The sequence below is a fragment of the Numenius arquata genome, chromosome 10, assembly GCF_964106895.1.
Source record: "Numenius arquata chromosome 10, bNumArq3.hap1.1, whole genome shotgun sequence".
Classification (NCBI taxonomy): Eukaryota; Metazoa; Chordata; class Aves; order Charadriiformes; family Scolopacidae; genus Numenius; species Numenius arquata.
Window position 1 is genome coordinate 29,577,710 of NC_133585.1, and position 23,080 is coordinate 29,600,789.

At 40.3% G+C, this 23,080-nt stretch overlaps 1 protein-coding gene across 1 annotated transcript in view; it reads left to right on the forward strand.

Annotated features, from left to right (window-relative positions):
• The window catches only part of TBC1D9 (TBC1 domain family member 9), a 52,827-nt gene extending 35,574 nt beyond the window's left edge, over positions 1-17,253 (forward strand). The window contains exons 12-21 of the mRNA XM_074154391.1: positions 404-689; positions 1,660-1,789; positions 5,293-5,391; positions 5,511-5,579; positions 6,827-7,067; positions 12,956-13,021; positions 14,262-14,348; positions 15,260-15,342; positions 15,479-15,571; positions 16,528-17,253. Coding sequence (XP_074010492.1) covers positions 404-689; positions 1,660-1,789; positions 5,293-5,391; positions 5,511-5,579; positions 6,827-7,067; positions 12,956-13,021; positions 14,262-14,348; positions 15,260-15,342; positions 15,479-15,571; positions 16,528-17,253 — 1,880 coding nt within the window. The remainder of the gene's footprint in view (positions 1-403; positions 690-1,659; positions 1,790-5,292; positions 5,392-5,510; positions 5,580-6,826; positions 7,068-12,955; positions 13,022-14,261; positions 14,349-15,259; positions 15,343-15,478; positions 15,572-16,527) is intronic.
• Positions 17,254-23,080: the final 5,827 nt, after the last annotated feature.

A 23,080-nucleotide genomic window follows, 5' to 3' on the forward strand; every position in this document is an offset into this window, starting at 1 on the left:
TAGGGTATAGATATGTAGATAGATATATCACACAGGGTTCTCTTGAAATAAATCCAAGTACTCACAGACAGATGATGCTGAGAAGTCTAATTAGTAATGGTAAGTACTAAGTCGTCATGTAACTGCTGTAGGTGCTAGACCAAATTGACCCTTTCTTAGCTCTTACGAAGCATATAATTAAAACGAAAAAAGCTTACTACAGTTCAGTTTGTATGTACAGCTCAAAAGTGGAATAGAATCTGTTATTTATCTGAAAGCGAGAAAATGTGTGTAAGTATCATGTAGAATATTCTTACCTTTTTTATTTATATAGAGAGAATATATGTATATGTACTTTTCTAAATGATGATGTGGTCAGTTGCTGCTGAATTAATGGACATCCAACCTTATTTATTTTCAACAGGAGCATTGGTGGATCAGGGTGTCTTTGAAGAGTTGGCTCGTGACTATGTTCCACAGCTTTATGACTGCATGCAGGACTTGGGTGTAATATCTACCATTTCCCTGTCCTGGTTCCTCACTCTTTTCCTCAGTGTAATGCCATTTGAAAGTGCAGTGGTGGTTGTGGATTGTTTCTTCTGTGAAGGAATAAAGGTGATATTTCAATTAGCGCTTGCTGTCCTCGATGCTAATGTAGACAAGCTGCTTAACTGTAAAGATGATGGAGAAGCCATGACAGTCTTGGGAAGGTATTTACTACAGAAAATAAAGTATCTTCATTTTATTTTTCTTTTTGCTTGCTTTTCTTTTGTCTTCTATGTTGCAATACTCAATTTAAGCCAGTTCCATATATGTAAATCTTCTACACGATTATAGTCCCCTTTCACCCATATAGGGTACTCTTCATATTATCTTAAAATAATGTTAAGTGACCAAAAAGACACAAATTCTTCTTTCAAGACATTTAAATAGACTTCCCAAACCTCATTATAGGAACTTATTTTGGTTGGTTATTTTAGTTGTTTACATGGGTTTTGTTACTTCGTCTTTTGCCTGCTGCCTTTTAAATGCTGCTAAGAAAAAGCCTTGATCTCAAGGGCAGTTGTTTTGGGAATGGTCTGAACAGAACTCAGAAGAATTAGGCAGGCTCTTGAGTGAATGGATTTCAGTGAAACAGGAGGCTGAAAAATAGACTGGATTGAATCATTTAATAAAAACTAATACTGCTGAGTGTAGCTTCTGATTTCCTCATGTTTGATAGTAGTGTTTTGTTTTCAAGATGCTGCTGAAACTTTGGCATTTTTTTTCCTAATAAGTTTCATTAATATAGCCTTACTGAAGTCTGATTTTAATTTCTTTGGGATTAAAGATGACTGTGGTTTTGTTGTCTCTGAAATAAATTCCAGTGCTTGCTGAGGATTTAAGTGTTCTGCAGCTGCAGGGTAGAAGATAGATGATGTACAGCAACTGCACTGGTGGGTGGAACAAGCCCTTAAAGCCCCTTGCAGCAAGCCTGGGCAGTAGTAGGGCAGGGGGTATGTAGACAGAAGCACACTGACCCTTGTTGTCAAAAATCATGTAGTTCATTAGTAGGGAGCAGCTTGATCATTTTTACATTTAATACCCTATATGTAACCCTTATTCTATTAACCCTCAGAAGGGAGGGGGTACGAATGATTCTTGGGTATCTCATATTTTTTTTTTTTTTTTCCTCACCAGATATTTGGACAGCGTAACTAATAAGGACAGCACTCTTCCACCCATTCCTCATCTTCACTCACTGCTCAGTGATGATGTAGAGCCTTATCCCGAGGTGGATATCTTCAGACTAATCAGGTCTTCCTATGAGGTAGGATAGGATTTTTTAACAGGAACTTGCCAACCCACAGTAGTTCTGCTTTATGGAGGAATTTGATAGTCTATAGTTTGGCTTTGCTTGGAACTGAAAGAACATAAAAGAAATACAGACTGATCTCAGAAGTGTGAAATGGGGCAGGGGAGAGGGATTAGTCTTTCTTTTAACCAAAACTTTTCATTGGAGCATCAAAGGAGAGCAGCCCGCAACAAAAAAGTGATTTACAAATAAAAAGCTGAATTTCTAACTCAAAAGAGGTTAATCACATCTAAGCTTTTTCATGCTTTTCCAAACTGAAATACTAGTGAAATCTATATGATTTCAGAAGACCTTGTTACCAGTGGAGCTTTGTTTCTTTTACCTTTCTTTTCCAGCAAGTGCTGATTATGACCATGGGCCACTAACTTCTGTATCATCAAAGCTAAAAAACAAAAATTCCAAGCAAAAGGAGATGGTAATATCTAGTATCTGTTAAAGCATAGGACAAAGCCTGCAAAAAACGTCAAATTTGCAAACCAGTTTCTTCCTCCTTAAGTTTTAGAAATAAGCCATCAGTTAATATACCCCTGGTGATTACACTGACATTGATTTTTTTTTTTTTTTTTTTTTTAAAAACTAAATAACTTTAAAGAGTTATTCTCCTTAATTTCCTTTTCTCCTTCCATTGACATGCAGGGTAAATTAGTATTTTTAGTTCAAGATGTAGGTTTGTACTTAGCAATATGACAGCTGTTTCAGAGGCACTTCCTATGTCCCTAAAACCTCCTTGCTTTAGTAACGTGATATCTATTTAACGAGGAAGTAGGTAGTCCTTAGGGTATTCTACACTGAAGGGCAAACTGAATCAAGTTAGATGTATAGTTCTTTTCTTTCGCACAATGTTAAAATGCAGAGAAGGACATTTATGTGAAATTCTGTTTCCCTTGTGTTTTCTCAATTTCCTCATAATGAAGACAGCTTGCATTGGCTTTACTGCTTGTAGATTAATAACACGCAGAGCCAGGTTTTGGGGCTTATGCAGCACAGAACCTTATCAGCTCCTTCTAGATAAATAACCAGCTGTACTCTGGTATAATCGGGCAAAACAAATAGCGTGGGGAGTGAAGAACTGTGAGGAAAGCAGGAGTTGGTTGCTAAGAGAGACTTAGTTTCAGGAGAGACATTGTTGTTGGTTGATTTGATTATTAAAAAATACCCCAGCAATTCAGTAGTAAACTATCAAGATAAAAAACTTCAAGGCATCTGTCACTCAATGACTGTTATTTCCTCAATTAGTTGTGTGCAGTCAGGGCAGAGAACTGACTGTTAGATTTGTTGCAGCTACAAAGAACAAAATACCAAGGAAGTGAGTGTATCTTTACTATTTTTAGAATTTAAGCTGTTAAAGGTACTTACTGAGTAAACACCTATCCTTAATCTTCTAGACATTTATTGTATACAAAAAAAAGAGGAAGGCCTACAGCTGAAGAAAATGCTTTTTCTTGAAGTCCTTTGCCTGCCCTGAAACAAGCACCACCCCCAAGGAGGGGAGAAACCTTGTCTCTTGCAGACTGTCCTATGATATTTGTCATGGAAGCGTGATAAGTCTGAGAACTCGGTGAAGGTGTAGCACTAGGAAAAGCACAATACTGGATCATGCTCTGATCCTGTCCAGCTCTTAGGCAATCATGTCAGATATATATATGAGAAGTCTCTAGTGAAAGCTGAAGTGATGCAGAGGAATTTTTTAGTAATTAAGTGATTAGCACCCCTGTCTGTGATGATACTGAACTGACTTTCTACTTTTTAAAAAGAGAAACATTCTTGCAATAAGAGAATATACGTAACAGATACATTTTACCCTGTCAGTAATTTTTTCATTTACTGAAAATACCTTTTAGTAAGAAATCTCTTATCTTTTCATTCAATTTTGTAATTAATTTAGAAGCCATAGAGCCTGGCATTATAATAATTACAATAGAAATTACTTAAATAATGCATAATCACTACAGCTTTAAAAGCCTGTGCATAGCTCACTAGCTGTCAATGTGGTGTAGACTCATATATATATATATATTATGTGCTTACCTCCTTTGATCTGTGTGTTAGTTAATTTGGAAAAAAAAATAGGCTTTAAACACTTAAACTGTATCTACAGTAGTAGTATCTGGATCTTGACCATTTAACTAAACAATGACACTCAAAGGTTTGGTACAGTTTTGACCTAGAACAAGTTACACGCTTCCAACAATTCCTTGTATGATTTGAAACTTAACGTGGGCAAGGGACCATTCCCAGAAGGCAATTGCATGCAGCCTTCCTTTTCTATAGGCTACATGAGTTTTAGTTGTATGGATGTGAACAGACCATCTCATTTAGCTTCCGGACCAGAGAATAAGCTCCGATTACTGGAATGGATATGGCCTTGGAGCCACAAAAGACCTCTCTTTTCAAGGTTTTGTGACCTCTGTGGTGCTTGATATTCATGGATGTTTATCTAGATTCCATTTTTTCAAAAGACTACTTTATTTGCTAAATGCTCCAAGTACATGAAACATTTTTTTACTCCCAAGGTACATGATAAAGGTGCACAGCTGTACAGATAAATGCAGCTTTAGCGTTAATTTGGTCACACAAGAGCGTGCTAGCAAATTGTGACCTGCTTATGTAGATGCACTTGCACTGGAAATATAAATCCATTCGGTATGAAAGCATATCTTGCCACCCCCTTTTACTTTTACATGTGGCATACTTCATGTCTGCCATTATCATTCCTACTGGCTATCTGTACATTTCTCAGTATGTTACAAGTGGTTTTTTGATGGCAAACAACTTCTATTTACAGTTCACAAAAATAAATCTTAGGGATTTGGTATTCATCTACATACGAAAACACGGAATATTATTCTAATAGGTTTTCCCCTAGGATGCCTCTATAGTATATGCAGGAGCTCTCCAAGACTGCTATGTGCATTGTGAAAAAAAACTTCTAAAAATAAGACTTGGGCATTTGAGAAACTCTCCTTCCAAAGGGATGTTGCATTCTTGATAGTTGGTTTCAGATCCTCATGAACGTAAGGATTGCTATACTGTCTCATCTGTTAGACATCCAGTTAGTCTAAATATCATCTCTGTCTGTAGCAATTAAGAGGTATTTCAGGACAAGTTAAAATAAAACCCTGCAGAAGGAGCTATGAAACAATCTCTTCATAGAAATTTCTTGCTTGGCAGATCTCTAACTACTGAGGTTATGTTTGAAATGTAAGGATTTGTAACTTAATAAAGACCTTTCAAGTTAAATGAAAACAAGTTCTTGAGAAAAATAAAATCTAGTGAAATATTCCTAAAGTCTTTGTAACTTTGTCATGTGTTAGAAAAATGCCTTGACAGAAGTTTTTTAAATACACCATTTGTGGTATATTGCATAATTAAATTAATTTCTCAAGTACATTAAAGGCAAGCTAAGTATTCCAGATATTAATACACAGACTATCCTGTACGACTTTTTCTCTTTTAAGAAATTTGGAAGTATCCGAGCAGATTTAATTGAACAAATGAGATTCAAACAAAGGCTGAAAGTTATCCAAACCCTTGAAGATACTACAAAGCGCAATGTGGTAAGTGCTGAAATAATGTTCTTTGCAAAGATTAAGGTCAGTCATGTTCTGAAATTTAAATTAGCTTTTCAACGAGACATGGATTTCAAATCCGTAACTGTTATGTTGTGTTTCAAAAGGTACGAACTATTGTGACAGAGACTTCTTTTACTATCGATGAACTGGAGGAACTGTATGCTCTTTTCAAGGTAAAGCTAAGTGAAGATAAGATCATGTGCCTGCAGGAAATGCAAAGGTTCATTTTTGATATGGGACTGTGTGTCCTTTCTAAAGCCCAGGTTGAGTCTGTGAGTTACTTACTGTCAGGTATCTTAATACAAACTTGAATTAGCTACTGTATTATTGAATACACACAGTAAAACCCAACGAGTTTTTAAAAGCTCAGGAAATAAGTCATTCACTAAATGATTTGCCCCTTGAAAGAATGAATATACTGATGAAAACTATTATAATGAAAAAGTGAATAGATAGAGGCTCTTCATCAGTCTGTAGAAACTTGCCTATGTTTCTATCTACCTGACCCAAGTTTTGCAATGTAGCACAGAAATACCTTTATTGTTTCAGACAGTTAATACTTCCATGTCACAATAGCTGATTTTTGCCATTGCTAATGCTTCCGCATATACTGTATTACATGGAAGTTTAGTGTCACAAAGCGATGTATCTTTTTAGTTGATTGTACAGCAATACCATTAGATCCACAAATGATCACAAAGGTGAGCAGTTAAAATGCTTTAGCTTTACTTCCATGTGCAGTGCCTTAAAACAAGGTACTTTCTTCCTCTGTTTTGTTATAACAGAGATTTTTTTGGTATACCATGAGGAATTTTTTTCCTTTCAATTTCCCATCCGTAATGACAGGTTTTATAATTGTCCAAATCCTGCAGTGCCTTCTTTCAGTCTTCCATGGAATCAGTGGGACCAAGTCAGACAGTCCACCCCTGTTGATCACTGTGCAGTGTTAAGCTCTCTTTCTCTAAGCTTCTGAATCATTTTGAATTAGATTCCACCAAAATCAGCTCCAGAACTTTCACTGACTTCAGGAAGACTGAAAGAGTAGGACTTTCTACAGTATTTTTGAGACTATACAATTCAACAAAAAATATTCCAAATAAACAGCCATTTTCATATGCTCTGAAATGAAAGAGTATTTCAGTTTCTCTCAATGAACAGGTATTTAATGTTTCATCTGCCTGGGAAGCAGAAAAAGTTTTGCTTTATCTCCTTTTTTTGTAGGGGGATGTCTTTTTGAGCTGGTTAGAGGAGAAATCCCTTGCAGAAGTGCAAGGGCTGGGTAGATGGAAATACATCTACTAGTCCTGTGTTGTTTTAAGAATGTGTGTGTATGAGTAGTTTGGAATTTTTTTTTATCATTGATAGTGATGAGTTGGTTTCAGAGGTGATGGCAATCTCACAGCGTTTGCCTTCTGTTCAGGCAGAACATCTGACCAGCTGCTACTGGGGAGGAAACAGCAATGCTGTTGACCGGCATGATCCCAGCTTGCCCTATCTGGAGCAGTACCGTATCGACTTTGAGCAGTTCAAAGGGATGTTTGCTCTCCTCTTCCCTTGGGCATGTGGAACACATTCAGATGTATTAGCTGCACGCTTATTCAGGCTTCTTGATGAAAATGGAGACTTACTCATCAACTTCCGTGAATTTGTCTCTGGGCTAAGTAAGGAGGATTCACAGCACTCTCAAAATAATCTGACCAAACCAGTTTGTTTCCAAAGTGGATCCAGTCCTTCAGAAACACAGATATTAGCGATCAGATAATGAGTCTGAGTTTGATGTATGCCAATTTGCATAAGTCACCTTTGTTTTAAGAGCTATTCATGCCACTGTTCAGTTAATTTTATTATGCCTGTGATAGTGGTTCCCACTGGGGTTTAGGCTGGTCCCAGGAGGTGCATCTACATTAGCCAGTGCTGTATTGCACTGGCAGAAGGACCACACATGAACTACACATCTGTTAGGGTCTGAGGATTTCCCTGATTGATAACTCTCAACACGAAAATGACCTTCAGCTTGTGTGCTTACTGGTGTGATTACTTCTAATCAAAGTATTTCCTTTGGGAAAGTCTTTTGTATGTTCTTCTGTAGTGTTGCTCTCTGTGGCACTGCATTTTGTTACGTGCTCCTTAAACTTGCCCTGAGAGTTGGGAATTTATACCTTTTGTCAGTTCTACCACCTCTGGAAAGGGGAGAGAGGCAGCATTTGCTCCCTTGCTTGCTCAGGAAGAAGACTTGAGAAATTTCTGTGCACGTATAAGGGGCAGGGGAAGGATAGAGTGAGGATGCTAGTGATGTTTGCCCCTGAATAAAAGTGCTTCTCTTCAGAAGTCTGCTGACACCCCACATACATGTGTCCCTGTGTGAGGGGAAGGTAGCGCACCTCACAATAGATGCAGTGAGGGGCACTACCTATATTACTTCTGAAATCTATAACCAAGACTGCAGACTGAGAGAGAGCAGGATGGAAGTCACCTGAAAAGGAGAAGGTGGAGGTGCAGGTCAGACAGGGAGAATGAATGTCGTTAAAGGAGATTACGGCCTATGCAAGTCTTCAAAAAGCAAGATTTCAAGACATGAAAGTCAGTATCACAACAAAGGGAATGCGCAAGCCCCAGGATTAACACGAAGAAGCAAAGATGAGGCAGGAGCCGGCCACTCCTTTTTTTTTAAAATAGCATGAATTGTTAACTGTAAATGACCAACATCTCACCATCTATCATGTGTTATTTCATGGCAATCTGACGTTTCCTCCAGCTTCACATTTTGATCCTTTTTGAGGGAGAAAAGGTTTCCCAGTCTGGCTTTCAGCAACTCTTTGTAACAGTATTTTTAAGCATTAGGTCTCCAAATGCAGCCTTGCATTAAAACCTCTGTATGGCAATGGTAACACCTGTTCTCTCACAGGTAAACTAGATTGCACACCTCCCCTTCACACCACCCAAAAAAGCAGTGCTTCCTATGATGCAGTTCTGAATTGTGTTTGAAGGACTAGATGCCAGGTAACACTTAATGGCCTTTTGAGACATGACCCATGGGTTAACTACTCTTCCTGTTTACAGGATGCTGTTAATAACAATCAACCAGTTATTGGTTGAGACAGCATTTTTTAGAACCAATAATGAGTAATAAGAACAAGGAACAGTGCTGAGCACTGTGAACAGAAATAAATGTAAAATGCCACAAATGTAGCTATAAACTGACTGAACTAAAATCTTAAATGGGCTTAAACAATCAAAACTGCTCATTCTTCAAAACCACATTTTTTTCAGAAACTAAGCCCAATGTGACATAGCTTGAAAGCTTTTTTTTTTAAAAAGAAAGTTAACCTCCCCAACCCATTTTTTGTTTAAGAAGAACATGAATGGTAGCAAGGACAACACAGTCAACAAAAACAACGTGGGATTTCTTTGAGCATATTTTACCATGCCCCAGGACTTTTAAAAATTCCACAAACATCAGCTGCTTCAGTCTGTCTCACCAACCCGGTATGCCTTGGCTGGGAAAATGTCTTAATTGAGGAATATTTTCTCAACAGAAAATATTGAGCAAGATGCATCTGCTCAACAGGGGACGGTGTTGTCTTTTCCTTGTGGCTGTCCCAGAAAGTATGGTCAGAGGATGGGTGTTCTGGAGGTGACCTGTGGGCACCATCTTGTCTCTTCTTACTGTGTCCAAACAGCAGTATTGGACTCTGGCCCTGGTTATGCAAGTCTGTCTGCCCTAAAGGAAGCATCCTGATCAAGTACTTCCTAGGCATGGCCCGTCTCAGAGCGTGCTTGTTGACGGCTGAAGCAGCCATGGCACCTGAAGCATTTCCATTTCTCTGTCAACAGCCTTACTCCATGTGGCCGTGAGGATTTGTTCCCTTGAAGCCTCTCTTTGATGCCACTGACTCCTTCTAGGAGCTCTGTGAAGAGGAGGTAAAAAGGGCTGCTGCGTGTCCCAGCCCAGGTTCATGGCCCTTCTGTGTCAGCATGAAATCCTTGGGGTACGAGAGCGCTGTGATTGCAATTGGGAATCTCTATTTCCTTTTCATAGCCCCTGCAGCAAATGGCTCGAGCCTCCTCCTTCAGGTGCCTCTAGGGCCTCTGCTGAGCAAAGATGGAACAACCTGGCATATTCTTCTGTACATATTCTTCTTGCTACTGCAAGTTCAAATAAAGGAGTGATCTTGATCAGTTTGCTGTAGGAGTTGCGCTGCTCAGATAGGGTTGTCAGCCTTGGTTATGAGCTGTTTGGGGTATACACTCATGAAGAAGCTCACCTGTACCATATCACACTGGATTATAGCATGTCGGTGTTTGACTCAAGATCGTAGTAAGCTAGAGAGATTTCCATGTCGACTTAAAGTGCCCCCCTTGCCTCCCACCATGTTTTTTCAATACTCCCTTCTCAGAGCATGCAGCTCTTCCACCTCTCCAGTGTCTGCTGGTGACTGCAGCACTCCCCACAGCCTCGTGCAAAAGTTGGTACCGTGAAAGCTGTCTCTCAAGGAGTACAGGAATGTTTGGTTTTTTTTCTGAAAACAGCTTTTCCCCAAAAACGTGTTGCAGGGGGATATCGGAAAGCAGAGCGTTAACCTCGCTGCTCCTTTGATCCTTTCAGAGAGCTAAATGCTGTACAAACACTCCACACCCCTCCACCTGCGTTCAAGAGAGGGGTGGGTAACTGAAGCCAACGCTTTCATGTTGCTACCAAGTTTTATATTAACAGAATAAAGTTCTGCCCTGTTTAATTATTTTAAAGGCCTCAAAGAAGACGGGGGAAAACTGTGCACGTACGACATTATGTCCAGAAAAAACTTGACACCTGCGTAACGTTAATGGAAGAACAGTCAGAAAGGTGGCTTGGGCAAGGTTGTTCCTTGCCATGCCATGAAAAGGGGTGTAGTGGTCAAGCCCTCAGAGGGATAAGAGGGCATTGGTTGCAGTGTGAAGGTGACTGCTTTCGCTGTTGGAGTTTCAGGTAGAAGGATTCAAAAGTTGTAGTCATGCTCTTCCAAGCACAGTTTCTTCACTCACCACAAAGTAAATTTAAAACTTCTGGATAAAAACTGGTGATGGATCATCTGAGACTCGTACTGCAAAAAGACAAGACTTGTTGAAAGTTGTTGAAGGTTTTAAGACCTGTGACTCCAGTGTGCCAAGAAGGAAGTATTTCTGGCTGGGACTAAGAATGGTCTTGCTGCTTCCCCAGTGCTGTTCACAGGCCCTCAGCAGGGTCATCTGCTTTGCTGTTCAGGGATGCAGGGGCCATGCAGGATGCCAGTGAATTCTCTGGGCTCTCCTATGAAATTATCCCTGTACTACAGTGTACAGGTCAAAATGGTGGCCTGAGCTGAAGTATCTACCCATACAAAGGTCTGCCCTAACCTTCCATAATGGGGGCGTATCTGCCAGAGGTCCATTCCTCTTCTGTTGTCTTTATGAACGTGGTCTAATTTTTTTTATTGCTTAGTACAGCATCAGTCCTCAGATTTTGGGTAGCCCACTGCAGCTAACTGTCAGGCAGTTCCTGCAAATTGCCAGTAAGTTGTTCTTCCCTTTGTAAAACTTTCTGACCTCTCCTGAGGGAGACCCAGAGGGTTGTCTCATGAGAGAGTCCAGATAACATCTTTGGTAGACTTATCCCATGTTGTGTTGTCTTCATTCATGTACATTTTGAGGGGAAAAGGGGCCTGGCATTGTGAAGTGCACATAGATGCATCTCAGGCAAAAAGCGGTATCATTTGAGCTTTTTCAGTTCTCTTCACATCTGGGGAAAGGTAGAGGAGCAAGTGTACATATGTTACCAGGTATCCTGTGCTCTGAATCCTATCTTGGGGAATGCATCCCTAGCCATTGCCAGAGGACACAGAACTGCAGCCCATTCTGTGCTTTGGTTATGTCATGTCACCTTTAGCAGTGGGGCAATTCATGTGGTACCTGGGCGCATGACTGTTATGGTTTGAGAGAACCCATAACAATCTATTGTCGTTAGACAATTATTCTATCACCCGATGACCCCTCCCCACCTGGAAAGGGGAATCGGGGAACACAAAGAAACACAAGGGTTGAAATATAAATAGATTTAATAGACTAAGACTAAATAATTAACAGTACTACTAAAGAACCAGTATTAATCCTGATACTGATATAAGATATACAGAAATTATACTCAGCCAACTATATCAGTGGGAAGCTGTGCACTCCCAGCAGTGGATAGCAAGCATTGGACACTGGGAGCGCAATGGCTTCAGGAGGAAGGGAAGGCCTCAGGGCTCCGGCACCGGGGCAAGGCGTTGTCTGGACCCGCCGCCATCAGGGAGAGAGAGCCCGCTACGCAGCAAACTTTTCTAATTTATATTGGATGTGACGTTCATGGTATGAAATACTCCTGTTGGCCAGCCTGGGTCAAATGCCCAGGCCTCGCTCCTCCTTGTCCCTGCACCTGGCAAGGTTCATAAAACACTAACCTTGAATCCCCTGGAGCCTGGCTGGCTATAAAGTACATATTTTCACAAATTCAGACACTAGTGTAATTTTCCCCAGCATTAGAAGAAAAGTTAGTCCTGTGTCTCTCAACCCAGGACAATGACCTGAGACGTGGTTTCACCAGAACAGGAAGCATTATCTGTAAGGTGTGGAACACCAGATAGGGACATAAGGAGGTTTTGTGCTTAAAAGGGACCAAGTTGAAAGCAAAATGGCTGATGTAGATGTGTTCAATTGTTTGGCCTAACATCTGTATTTATTGTAGTCTTAAGCTGTACAGTAGACTGTGATTGTTAGTATTTGCCAAGCCACACTTTGTAGTTTGCATAGCAGAGGTAAGTTGACGCGGTAGCCTGTAAGGTAAGATAAATCTCTGTGTAACCTAATTAATTCGTTTATGAATCGCACATCGTAACAAGTAAGATTTATGAAGAAGTCTGATTATTGGTTATTTCTGTACTTTAAAATTAACTAATATCCATTTAATTAATTGGAAGGAGAGGTTGCAATAGACTGCTTGGATTTCATACAGCTAATTGTAGTGTAGATCAGAGAGGAATAGGGGTTGAGGTGGATAAATCACTAGAAAGTATTGCCTCAGCATTGGTTTAGCCCATGGCTAAGCTGTGATAAATGCTGTTTACTTGAATTTCTCCCACTTTTTTTGACAAATATCTTACTGTTCCAAACCATGTGATGTTATTATTTGATCCTCAGATCAGAAAGTTTAAAGTCCATACAAAAAGATCTTTTTAACTTTCAGCTGGAGGCCTTTCTGAGTAGTAATGTGATGATCATAGATTATTTTTGAGCATTATAAAATAGGATTTTAATGAAAGACTCAGGGTTGAAGTACAAAATTCAGATGAGGTGGTCTGTGTTCTCTTGCTATTTCTACTGCAGACAATATGATCTTAGAAGTCAAGTGACTGCCTTATGATCTTTGGCTGTAAAGGGAGTACAGCACTTCCCAGAGTGAATGTAGCAGCTTGTAAAGCAAAATATTGTACCAATAATGAAAAATAGAATGGCATTGAATGCTGAGTATTAACATACTGTATATAATGTTGTTTAGGTGCAGCATGCCATGGGGATCTTACAGAGAAGCTGAAGCTACTGTACAAAATGCATGTTTTGCCTGGTAAGTAAATGATGTTAAAATAGCTCTCTTGTTGAGAAGAAATTTGGAGCAGAGTTGTTTATGACTAGCTTTCCCAATTAAAAATTAATTTGTGGGAATCATTGTAGCTGTTTATGTGGCAGTAAAACAAGAGAGCTTCTACCATAACCAGACATGGATTTGGAAAGTCTGAAAGCACCCATGCAGCCATCTATTGCTCCGGCCACAAACAGGCTATTTATATGTGTCTCTCGCCTGTTTAGCTGGGGTTGGTGACTTCCCCCATGCACAACAAATACAGTGTTCTTCAGAATTTGTTACCATAATGCACTTTATTTAACAGTGAAACTACTTTAAAATGTTCCTGCATGCCCTGAATACTCGTTTCTGTCCCCAGACTTTCTTCTCTGGGACACATTTATGGAATGAACTGGAGCTTCCCTTCCCTTTGCAGAGGGAAGCTCCAGGTCGTTCCATAGATGTGTTTTCTAGGGAGCTGTACAAACTGTTGGACTCAGCTAAGTGAGAAAGGTAGTTTAGGGCACAGAGGGGATGGAAACATCTCAAAACAGTTTTGTCCCTGAAGAAAATGGTGTCCTGGAACTATATCCCCTCTGGCTTGTCCTGCATGTGCCAAAAAGAACCTGTTGCTGTTTTCACCGAATCTGCAATTTAAGTATGTTGTAATTGTTTGGGTAGTTTAATTCTTGTGCACATTTACATCCTCTGGTAAAGATATCTAAAAGCTTTGAAAGGACATTCACCTTCACGTGCTTTGAACATGCATCCCTAAGGGCTCACAGCTGGCTTTGCTGGAGGTAGGCTTGAGTTATTCATTGATTTAACTGGAAAAAAATACAATTTGATTGAATTATAACTGAAGAGATCCATTTTTAAGACTGCAGTTTCTGTATTCAGGGACTGCTAAACTCATACCAAATTGCAACAGACTGTTTCCAGCTAGGAAAGGGTTCATACCATGCTTAGGACATGCTGAGCTCCACAGAAGCACTTAATGGAAGTAGGCATGGGAAGATGGGCAAGCCAGGCTCTGAAGGCAAACAGCTGGATATCAGTGAGGAGACACTACAGGTTCAGTTGTTCATCTCCTGTGAGCTGAAGAGAGATGATTCCTAACCCATCACGTCCTCACGCTTTCACTGCTGGGAAGTGACAATTCTAAATGTGTCAATGGAAATGTGTTCTAGTTTTTAATTAAAGGATGGAATTTTTAATGAAATAATTTTATTGTATTGCTTAGATCCATCCCCCGAGCAAGAAGAGCCAGACTCTGCTTTTGAAGCTACTCAGTACTTTTTTGAAGACATCACACCAGAATGTACACATGGTAGGCATCCTTTGTCTCAGGCATGAAAAGATGAGGTAAAGAATTTCAGACAACATGTCTTCTTAGGAAGCTACTTTTGTATTGGATTAAACTCCATAAGCAAAGTATTCTCTGTAAAAAGAAGTATGTAGTCTCTGTATATATTTTGATATCCTCAGAGGTGCAGGCATGTGTACACTAGGAACTCCTCTGGATTGTGCATTGCAGAAGCACCCTCAGTATGATGTCATCAGTGTGTTGCAATAGAAGTGATTTTGTGCGAAGTGCAGCATATATGTCTTGGTGGAGAATGAGAATAAACATATTGGCTTTCAAGATATACTTGGATCAGAACTTAAAATATTCTAAAAAACTGAAGCCAAAAGGTGTATCAAAACATAGTTCAGCAGTTTGAAATATTTTTGTGCTCTAAGGACAACCTGGGTCTCATCATTGTTGTCTTAAATGGCATTCTCAAGATATTTGATGTTAAGTTTCTTGCTGATACAAGAGAAATATTGCCCATCCTTCAGATTACAGGGGGAAGGAAGGTTGTTTGAAAATACAGGTGAGAATTAATAGACTACAGATGGCAATTTTAAGTCCTGATAGACAAAAGAAGATTCACTAATATAATCAGCAAACATATATCATGCTAGAAGCTGTTTGTGTTGTAGTAACACAGGCTAATAATCATCATACTACACAAGCAAAACCGAAGATGGTCCCTGTCTTAGTATTTATTTTATTAATTATATGGAATTTGTCAACAGACTTAAGAATAAGCAAAAATCATCATTTAGTCCTATCCTTTTTACTCTGCATTTTCTGCAGTGTAAACGTTTTCTTTATTTTGCACTGTACACATGAAAAGTATGTATGTATCTGAAACCACACTGATCTCTCTCTCCCCCTGCCCCTCCACTTCCTAGTTGTTGGCCTAGACAGCAGGAACAAAGGAGTAGATGATGGGTTTGTTACAGTGAGTCTGAAAACAGACAAAGGTATGCATGGTGTCTCCGTTTGAATTACATATTTCATGTCTTGTAAAGATGCTCCTTTTGAAAATTGAAAAAAAAAAGTATTAATTTAAGGTTTCTTCATGGACTTTTCCTGCATCTCTGGGTAATTTGTTGACAATAGGCAAGAAGAGCTCACAAGAGAATCGAAATTATCTGAGAATGTGGAGCCAAGAGAATAAATCCAAAGCAAAAAACACAAAGGAGTTGCCCAAACTGAATCAGGTACTTCTGCTGACAATTACTTATTTTTCATTAACTTTAAACTTTCTTCACATGCCTATAAATATTCGATACAATAGCATTAAGTGAAGGTTTTATTTTGAGGCAGATACTTTTTTTAGCAGAGCAGCAGTCAGCTGATCACAGAAGTAAGTTGTTTTCAACATACTTTAACTGGCATTCAGCTCCCAAAACATCCTAAAAATGAGATACACACATATAGGAATGATAACTTATTTTGATATCTAGACAAAGGGTGAGATGACACTGAATATGCTCAGCTAGCTCATAATGTCCACTACGCATTACCTGAAAGAAGCATTTTGTATTTTGTAGTTTGTACTATCAGTCTCATTGCCCTTAGATCCATAGCTGCTAGGGAGGAGGAGACCCATTGGGACAGCCATTTCCTCCAGAGCAGGTAGGGAAGGTTTATTCCCTGTAGAACAAGGCTTCTTACTTAAGGTAGCCCTAAGCAAATCTCCTTCCTATTTAATTCATGAGTTTTGAATTCCAAAAGGCTCACATCCCACTAAATTACCACTGTTAATGTAGAGTGCTGCAGCTCTCTTACTTAATTTTTCATTAGTTCTCAATAGTTTTATCAGACCCCTAGTTATACTGAGCATCATTCCTACAAGAATATGAATGCAAAATGAATGCTGAGTGTTTCAGTGTTCACCCTCTGTTGCCCTCCTGTGGCCGCAGAGAAATTAATTTGTCATATGTTGGAAGAAACATCCAACGGTTTATTCTAAATAGCTTTTGAGAGGCAACGCATCTGGCTGCCCAGTCATAGCAAATGCTTTCTAGACCGCACCTAGGTTATTTCCAGTTTCAGTTTAATCACATAGGCTAATGTGTCATACCACCATTCCAGGCTTTTGAAACTGATTTAGTAGATCTCGGTCTGATTTGTTTCCTGCTCTCTCATTAACGTTTCCTCCCTCTGTGTTTAGGGACAGTTCATTGAACTGTGCAAGACAATGTACAATATGTTCAGCGAAGACCCCAACGAACAAGACCTATACCATGCCACGGCTGCTGTGACGAGCTTGCTTTTGGAGATAGGTGAGGTGGGTAAGCTCTTCAGCGTCCAGCCCACAAAGGAGACAGACGGCAGCGGTAACAATTGCAGCAAAACCATTCAGAGCGAGCTGTTTCCGAAGAAGGAGCACCAGCAGTACCCCCTCGAACAGCACAAGCCGTTCCAAAGCGGCCTCGTCACCAATGATGAGGAGGCCGTTTGCACCGACAGCACCCTGGGCATGCAGATGGAAGACATCAAGCTCGAAGATTCTTCTCCGAGGGACAACGGAGCCTGTTCTTCCATGCTCATTTCCGATGATGATACAAAAGATGATAGTTCGATGTCCTCCTACTCGGTACTGAGTGCTGGTTCACATGAAGAGGAAAAGCTGCACTGCGAGGACATCGGTGAAGACACCGTTTTGGTACGGAGCAACCACACCACTTCTCTGCGTAGGAGCACTAGCATCGACAGAGACTGGGCCATTACCTTTGAACAATTTTTAGCCTCCCTTTTGACTGAGCCAGCGCTGGTTAGGTACTTTGACAAGCCTGTGTCCATGATGGCTAGGATTACTAACGCTAAAAACGTAAGGATGATGGGTAAACCAATAACCTCAGCCAGTGACTATGAAATCTCGACTATGTCGGGATAAAAGGCAGTCGGTTTTTTTATTTATTTTTTTTATTCTGTATTTATTAGTACCTGGCACAGGCCCTGGTATTTTCAAAACATGATTGTTTTCACTAATGTGAAAATGTTGGGGTGCGAACTTAACTATCTTGAAGTATAATCACTCTGTCTGTGGGAAATGTTACACAAATGCAAATTTTATTCAAAATACAGAAAAAAAAATAACAGTTGTCAGTGAAGTGTGTGTATTATTAGCCTTGCTGTCAATATGAAATGGTAAAGATTAGTTCTTAATTTCTAATTGTAAACTTAATGCCGATATTTATGTGCATTTTTAAAATAGACATTATATAGAGATCTGATTCTTGGGGGAAAAAAATGAACAAAACAAAAAGTACCTAAAATTTAAAGGGACACTGTCAACCTGAATAGGACTTTAGATGAAATTAAGTTCCAGGCAACATCCCTGAAGGGTAATTTGAGTTCATATAACATTTTTATTTTTTTTTCAAAGAGGATAATGGGTTTTAACGTCTGCTTCAATTTTTTTTTTTTTTTTTTAATGTATGAAATATCACTTCAGTGACCCCTGCCTGGCTCCTAACTTCCTCTGCTTGAGCCTGGTACGCTCAAATAACAGTGAGAAGTCCATCCCAAGCCTAGCTGGCACATCAGGCAAACGTGGTGAGATGTGATGGTTTCTGCTCCGATGGAAGGCAGAGCCCATTTGCCTTTTCCCTGGGTTCAGTGGCCTCTGGCAGCACCAAACCCAGCAGAGAGAAAGCCCTTTCCCAGCTGCGGCCACCATGGAAAGATCTCCAGCGTGACCCTGCCTGGAGCTGTATTCCTAATCAGTGGGCTTGGAAGCTTTGCTGGTGTGCTCCAAAGACAGGGTATGCAGGTCCCAGAACAGATTGGTAGAGTCTCTTTTTAAAAACTGAAAGCTGTTTTTAAAAGTTAATAATATATATATATATACACACTTTTAAGGCTGGATCTACAGCATATATAGCTTAGCTCTTCAAACTAACCTTTACCACCAACCTATTATATTCTTGTTAGATTAAGAAAATAAAAACCTGTATTGCGTAAGTCTTCATTTACAACAGTGTAAAGTAGCAGTAATGAAAAAAATCTGCAAGATAATGTAACTGAATGTTTAAGTCTTACTGAGAACACTGTCACTTTATATAAAATGAATAGTATCCTGTATCAATTTACTGAATAGTATGTTAAAATGAAAACTGGAGCACCTGCACTTTGAATCCTTGCTTCTTTTGTACAGATATTTGGGATTTTTTTTTTTTAAATTTTGTTAGCTGTTTTTTAATTCATATTTGTTCAGTTTCAGGATCATGCCTACATGCCTAACCTTTATTTGCTGTTTTGAGAATATTTTCTGTAGAATACTGTTGATTTTTTGATACTCCTGTATATTGCATCCATGTAACTTGCAGAATTTTTAGCAAAAGCTATGTTGAATTCTTTTGTTTTAAAAGAATGCTTTTAAACTGTCAGATGAAGTGGTGTTTAACCACAAATAGGTAATGTGAACAAATAAAGTACACTCTGCACAGATTTGATTTTTAACTATTAAAATCATGCTAGAGGGAAAAGTAGGTGATGGCGGTTTATTACACAAGACAAATGACTTCAGATCTTCAACACCAGGTTTTGGAACAAAAGTGTTTGTTGTTTCCATGCCTGGTTTTGTTTAACGCTTGAATGTGTTTAATTCCAGCTGCAACAAGCAACCCCATGCAGGCTTCTCTCACTACCCCATTTCAGTCAGCAGTTCCCCCTGCTTGCATTTGGTGACAACAGTTGTTACTACTTTTTAAGACCCCCAGGTATTTTATGACCCATCTACGCATTGCCGCAGCTCACTGGGCATGCTCTTAAGGCTTTATACAGTAGAATGTTTTTTACAGGGTACTGGTGAGCTGAGACGTCAGCCTCAAAAACCGTGGCGGTGACAGAACAGCAATGGATGGGCTCTGTTCAGTGAACTACAGTTTTGAAACTTAACCATCTATTTGTGCGTATATAAAGTTAATTTGCAAAACACAGCTGTTAATTTCTGAGCAGTGCTCATCTCCCCCTTGTCTCAGTCAGTTTACTGTTGATATTTTTTCTTCTGTTGGGAGTAGAATTGTCTCCTTTATAATTTAGCCATATATAGAATACATGTAACAGTATGAAAAAGCGATATAGTCTTTCTGCACATGAGACTGTGTGGATGAGTTAATGTATCAAGTAATGATACTCTTTTGAAGCTGTAATCACCATTTTGAAGAATGTGACTTTGTTTTAACTTACGATGCCAAGGCCAGAGCAGAGTGCTTTATTGTAATGCCTGGCAGCTGATTATCACGGACGCCTTCAGCACTAAGGGTTAACATCCTTAAGCAGACTTGATCTTTTTAAGTTCGCAGATCCCTAAATTGTTTCTCTTTTAAGTGTCTGCCATGGCAAAGTGAATGTAAGCTTATGGGCAATCTTCCACAAGCCCTAGAATTGCACAGACCACCCGTGAAAAAACTATTTTCTATCTTAAAAGGGTTTGCCAGCTCTGCTCCACGCCCACCCACAGGGCTGGGGGTACAGCCCATCATGAAAGTTGTTTTGCTGTTACAGCTCCCGAAAGGAGAAGAGGCACCCCCAAGCCGTTCTACAAGGCAACTTCTTTTTGGTTTGCTCCAGTAGCTTTCCTTACCTTCCTGATCATGTCACCAAAGCTCCCAAGTGTAAGTCGGGTCACCTTTAAGAATGGCTTTGCTACAGGTAGCAGCCAGGTGAGCTGATTTTCTCCAGATTTTTTGGGTGAGGCTGTTCGCCTGCTTAGGGCCACACCAAGTGGCCATCTGGCAGTTGCCTGCTGGATGATAAGATCTGCTGTGACCTGTTCTTCAGTAGCTGGGTGGGAGCTGGTGAGAGGAGAGCTACAGAAGAGTTCAACTGACCAGCACACGGTGACGTGGAACCTTCGAAAAAATGTGAGTGTATATTTTTAAAGTCTTACCTGTATATGTAGTTATGTTACACAAGCAAGTCAGTAGGGCTTTAGAAGCGTCTTGTGCTTTGAGACAGAGTCTCCTTAATCTGTGAACTGGAGAGTTTAGTTAAAAAAAAAAAAAAGCCATAAAGAAACATTCTTCTTGTGCTTTTTTTTTTTTTTTTTGATCTGTCTTTCAACTTACTCAGATGCTGATAGCATATGAAAGTTCAATGGTGCTTGTCTCCTTCAGTGTAGCATCTCGTGGCTCCTGCTCTCTTGGCGTTAAGAGCCGAGGGTTGTGTTTTTGAGACTGGTGAAGGTTTGTGTTACACGAGTGCTGGGCAAGCAGACAGAAAGCTCCTTATGTGATGTGTTAAATCTACTGAAAATTTGACGTCAAAACTGATTGTAAAGAGAAAAGCACCTTAGGGGGTCTTACTCGGTGATGCTGGAGCTTCTGTTACAGCAGATGTCAGGTGTCGTGTCGTGTCGTAAATGAAGATGGTCTGTGTGGTGTGTAAGGGGGCTGTGGGAGAGAAAGGGAGGAGCCTTGAAGGAGTTGGATCAAGCAAAGAGCTGGTGCTTCTGCTGGGAAAGCTGTGCAGCCGGGTCTGGTTCCTCAGCTGGGTGCTCTCTGAGTTTCTGGATCTCTCCTGTCACGGGGTCTTTGTTATTAATCTTGCAGCAGCATTTTGAAACTCTGGTGATTGAGTTTCTCAACAGTAGGTGCAATACGGAAACCAACACAAAACTGTCGGGAAGAGTCTGAATTCCGTCAGGTTATTTCAGGGGAAGGCAATAGATGGGAGAAGGCGCCTGTAGCTGCAGCAGCGTAGCACAGGTGGGGAGCACGGCTCGCCAGGTCCCCACCAGTCTGGTCTGGGTGCACGTTGATGAGTTCCAGTGCTGTTACTCTCCAAACTTCTGGCATCTCTGTGAGTGACTAAACCCTAATCTCTTCTCTGTTCCAGTTCTTGGTAATTCAGTAATAACGAGGTACCATGTAGCTAGAAGATGCCTTTTTACAATAAAAAATACTTGATGCTGTTGTATCCATTTCTGTAAGAAAAAATGGACTAGTTGGGTTTAGACTAAAACATCTGGGAAAAAAAAAAAAAGAGGAAATGCTGAGGAATAGCAAGGGGTTGGTAGGTGAGCTCAGCCTAATGTCCTGGCCCATTGCTGAGCCGGAGCACGAGCTTCCCGTGCCCGGAGCCTTCTCCTGGACCCTGGCATCAGTGCCCAGTGCTGTGGGAGAGGGCTGGCCCGTGGCTGGAGCTCACCAGCTCCGATACACGCCGAGGGGTTGCGTTACAGCAGGAAGGAAAGTCACGTCTGTTACTGAGCCTCATCCTCTGTTGGAGGGAAACGTTTCTTTTATGCTATTTGTATTTCTTTCCGTCTTGAGTCAAATGTTATGGACTCCAAGCGGCAATTGTGACCTTTAATGCTCATTTAAGATGCTGATTTATTCAATACTGAAAATATAAATTAACCTGATGGTAAATAATTAGAACAAAACTGTGGCAGTGGCTATTACGTTAGACTATGGCTAATGGAAATGCGTGACATGCTGGTCACTGTGTAAGAGTGTTTCAGAGCTGGGAGTACAGGGAATTAAATGCAGGACGCTAGTCTTAGCTGCAGTGCGAGATGTTCCCAATACATGGTGGCAGATAATGTCTCAAAGCACGTCACATCAGAAGATAATTAAACTCTGGTTCTTCTCTTTTCTGCAGTCCTCAGTATCTCAGTTTAAATTTTCTGAATAGCTGCTTCCTCGTCCCATTTTCCACAGTAACTGGTGTTTGCGTGGCTGACCGACTTGACACTGGGGGTCTGGAGGAGCGGGGTGTTTCTGTAGTGCAGCGCCTGCTCTAGGCTTCTGAGGAACTAAACGTTGCTACAGGTGAGGCCTTGTAGTTCTCATGTAGCGCACTTCGGTACATCAATAGAAGCGTTTGGTCTCCAAAATTCAGGAGTAGAAACAAAGGCCACCTGAGAAATACAAATGGAACTGAAAAAACAAGTAAATTACTTGACATGGTTTATATGGAGGTCAGGGCATGGTGGAAGACACAGAGGTAAAAATATTTTCTTGGTTAAAAAAACAAAAAGGGACACTAAAACTTATCAGGGTTTCTCTTTCTTTCTCCAGAGTTCTTCTCCAAATCTCAGTTTCGTTCCTGGAGTTCTGCTCTCCTGAACAAAAATGCTTGTACTTTGAGTTAACTCCAAGAGTTAACTTCCAGGTCCTTCAAAGAAAATCCTTGTTGTGGTTTTTTGGGTTTGGTTGTGAGTTTATTTATTTATTGGGTTTTTTGGTGGGGTGTTTTTTTTTTTTAAAGCTTAAAATAGAACTTCTTTTAAAGTGAAGATTTCAAGAGTAACTGACATGAAGCAGTAATAAATCTCTACCACTTGCAGCAGTGTGGCAGCCTACCCAGGTAATATTCTCTTACGTTCCATAAATCAAAATTCCGGTCCAGTGCTGAAGACAGCCATGTAGTGGTCTAGCTAAAGGAACTCAGCAAAACTACTCTCTGCCTCCTTCCAACCCAATCTGCTTTTTGTAGGTGCTACAGATCAAGGAAGTCAGGTCTACTTTCTGTAGTATGGACCAAAAGAATTTGAGAAAAGGGCTGCCGCCCCCTTTCAGGTCAGGTGTGGACCCAAGTGAGAGGATGGCTGAGAAGCCCCTCAGCTGGCAAACCAGGAAGCCTTTGGTCTCCACAATACACAGTAGCAGGGGCTTTGCTCAGATTTAAATCTTACTCCTTTCTTCTGCTGTTTGACTTAAGGTACATGTGATTTACAAACTAAAAAGGTATGTGAGCCAGTCAGCCTTTGT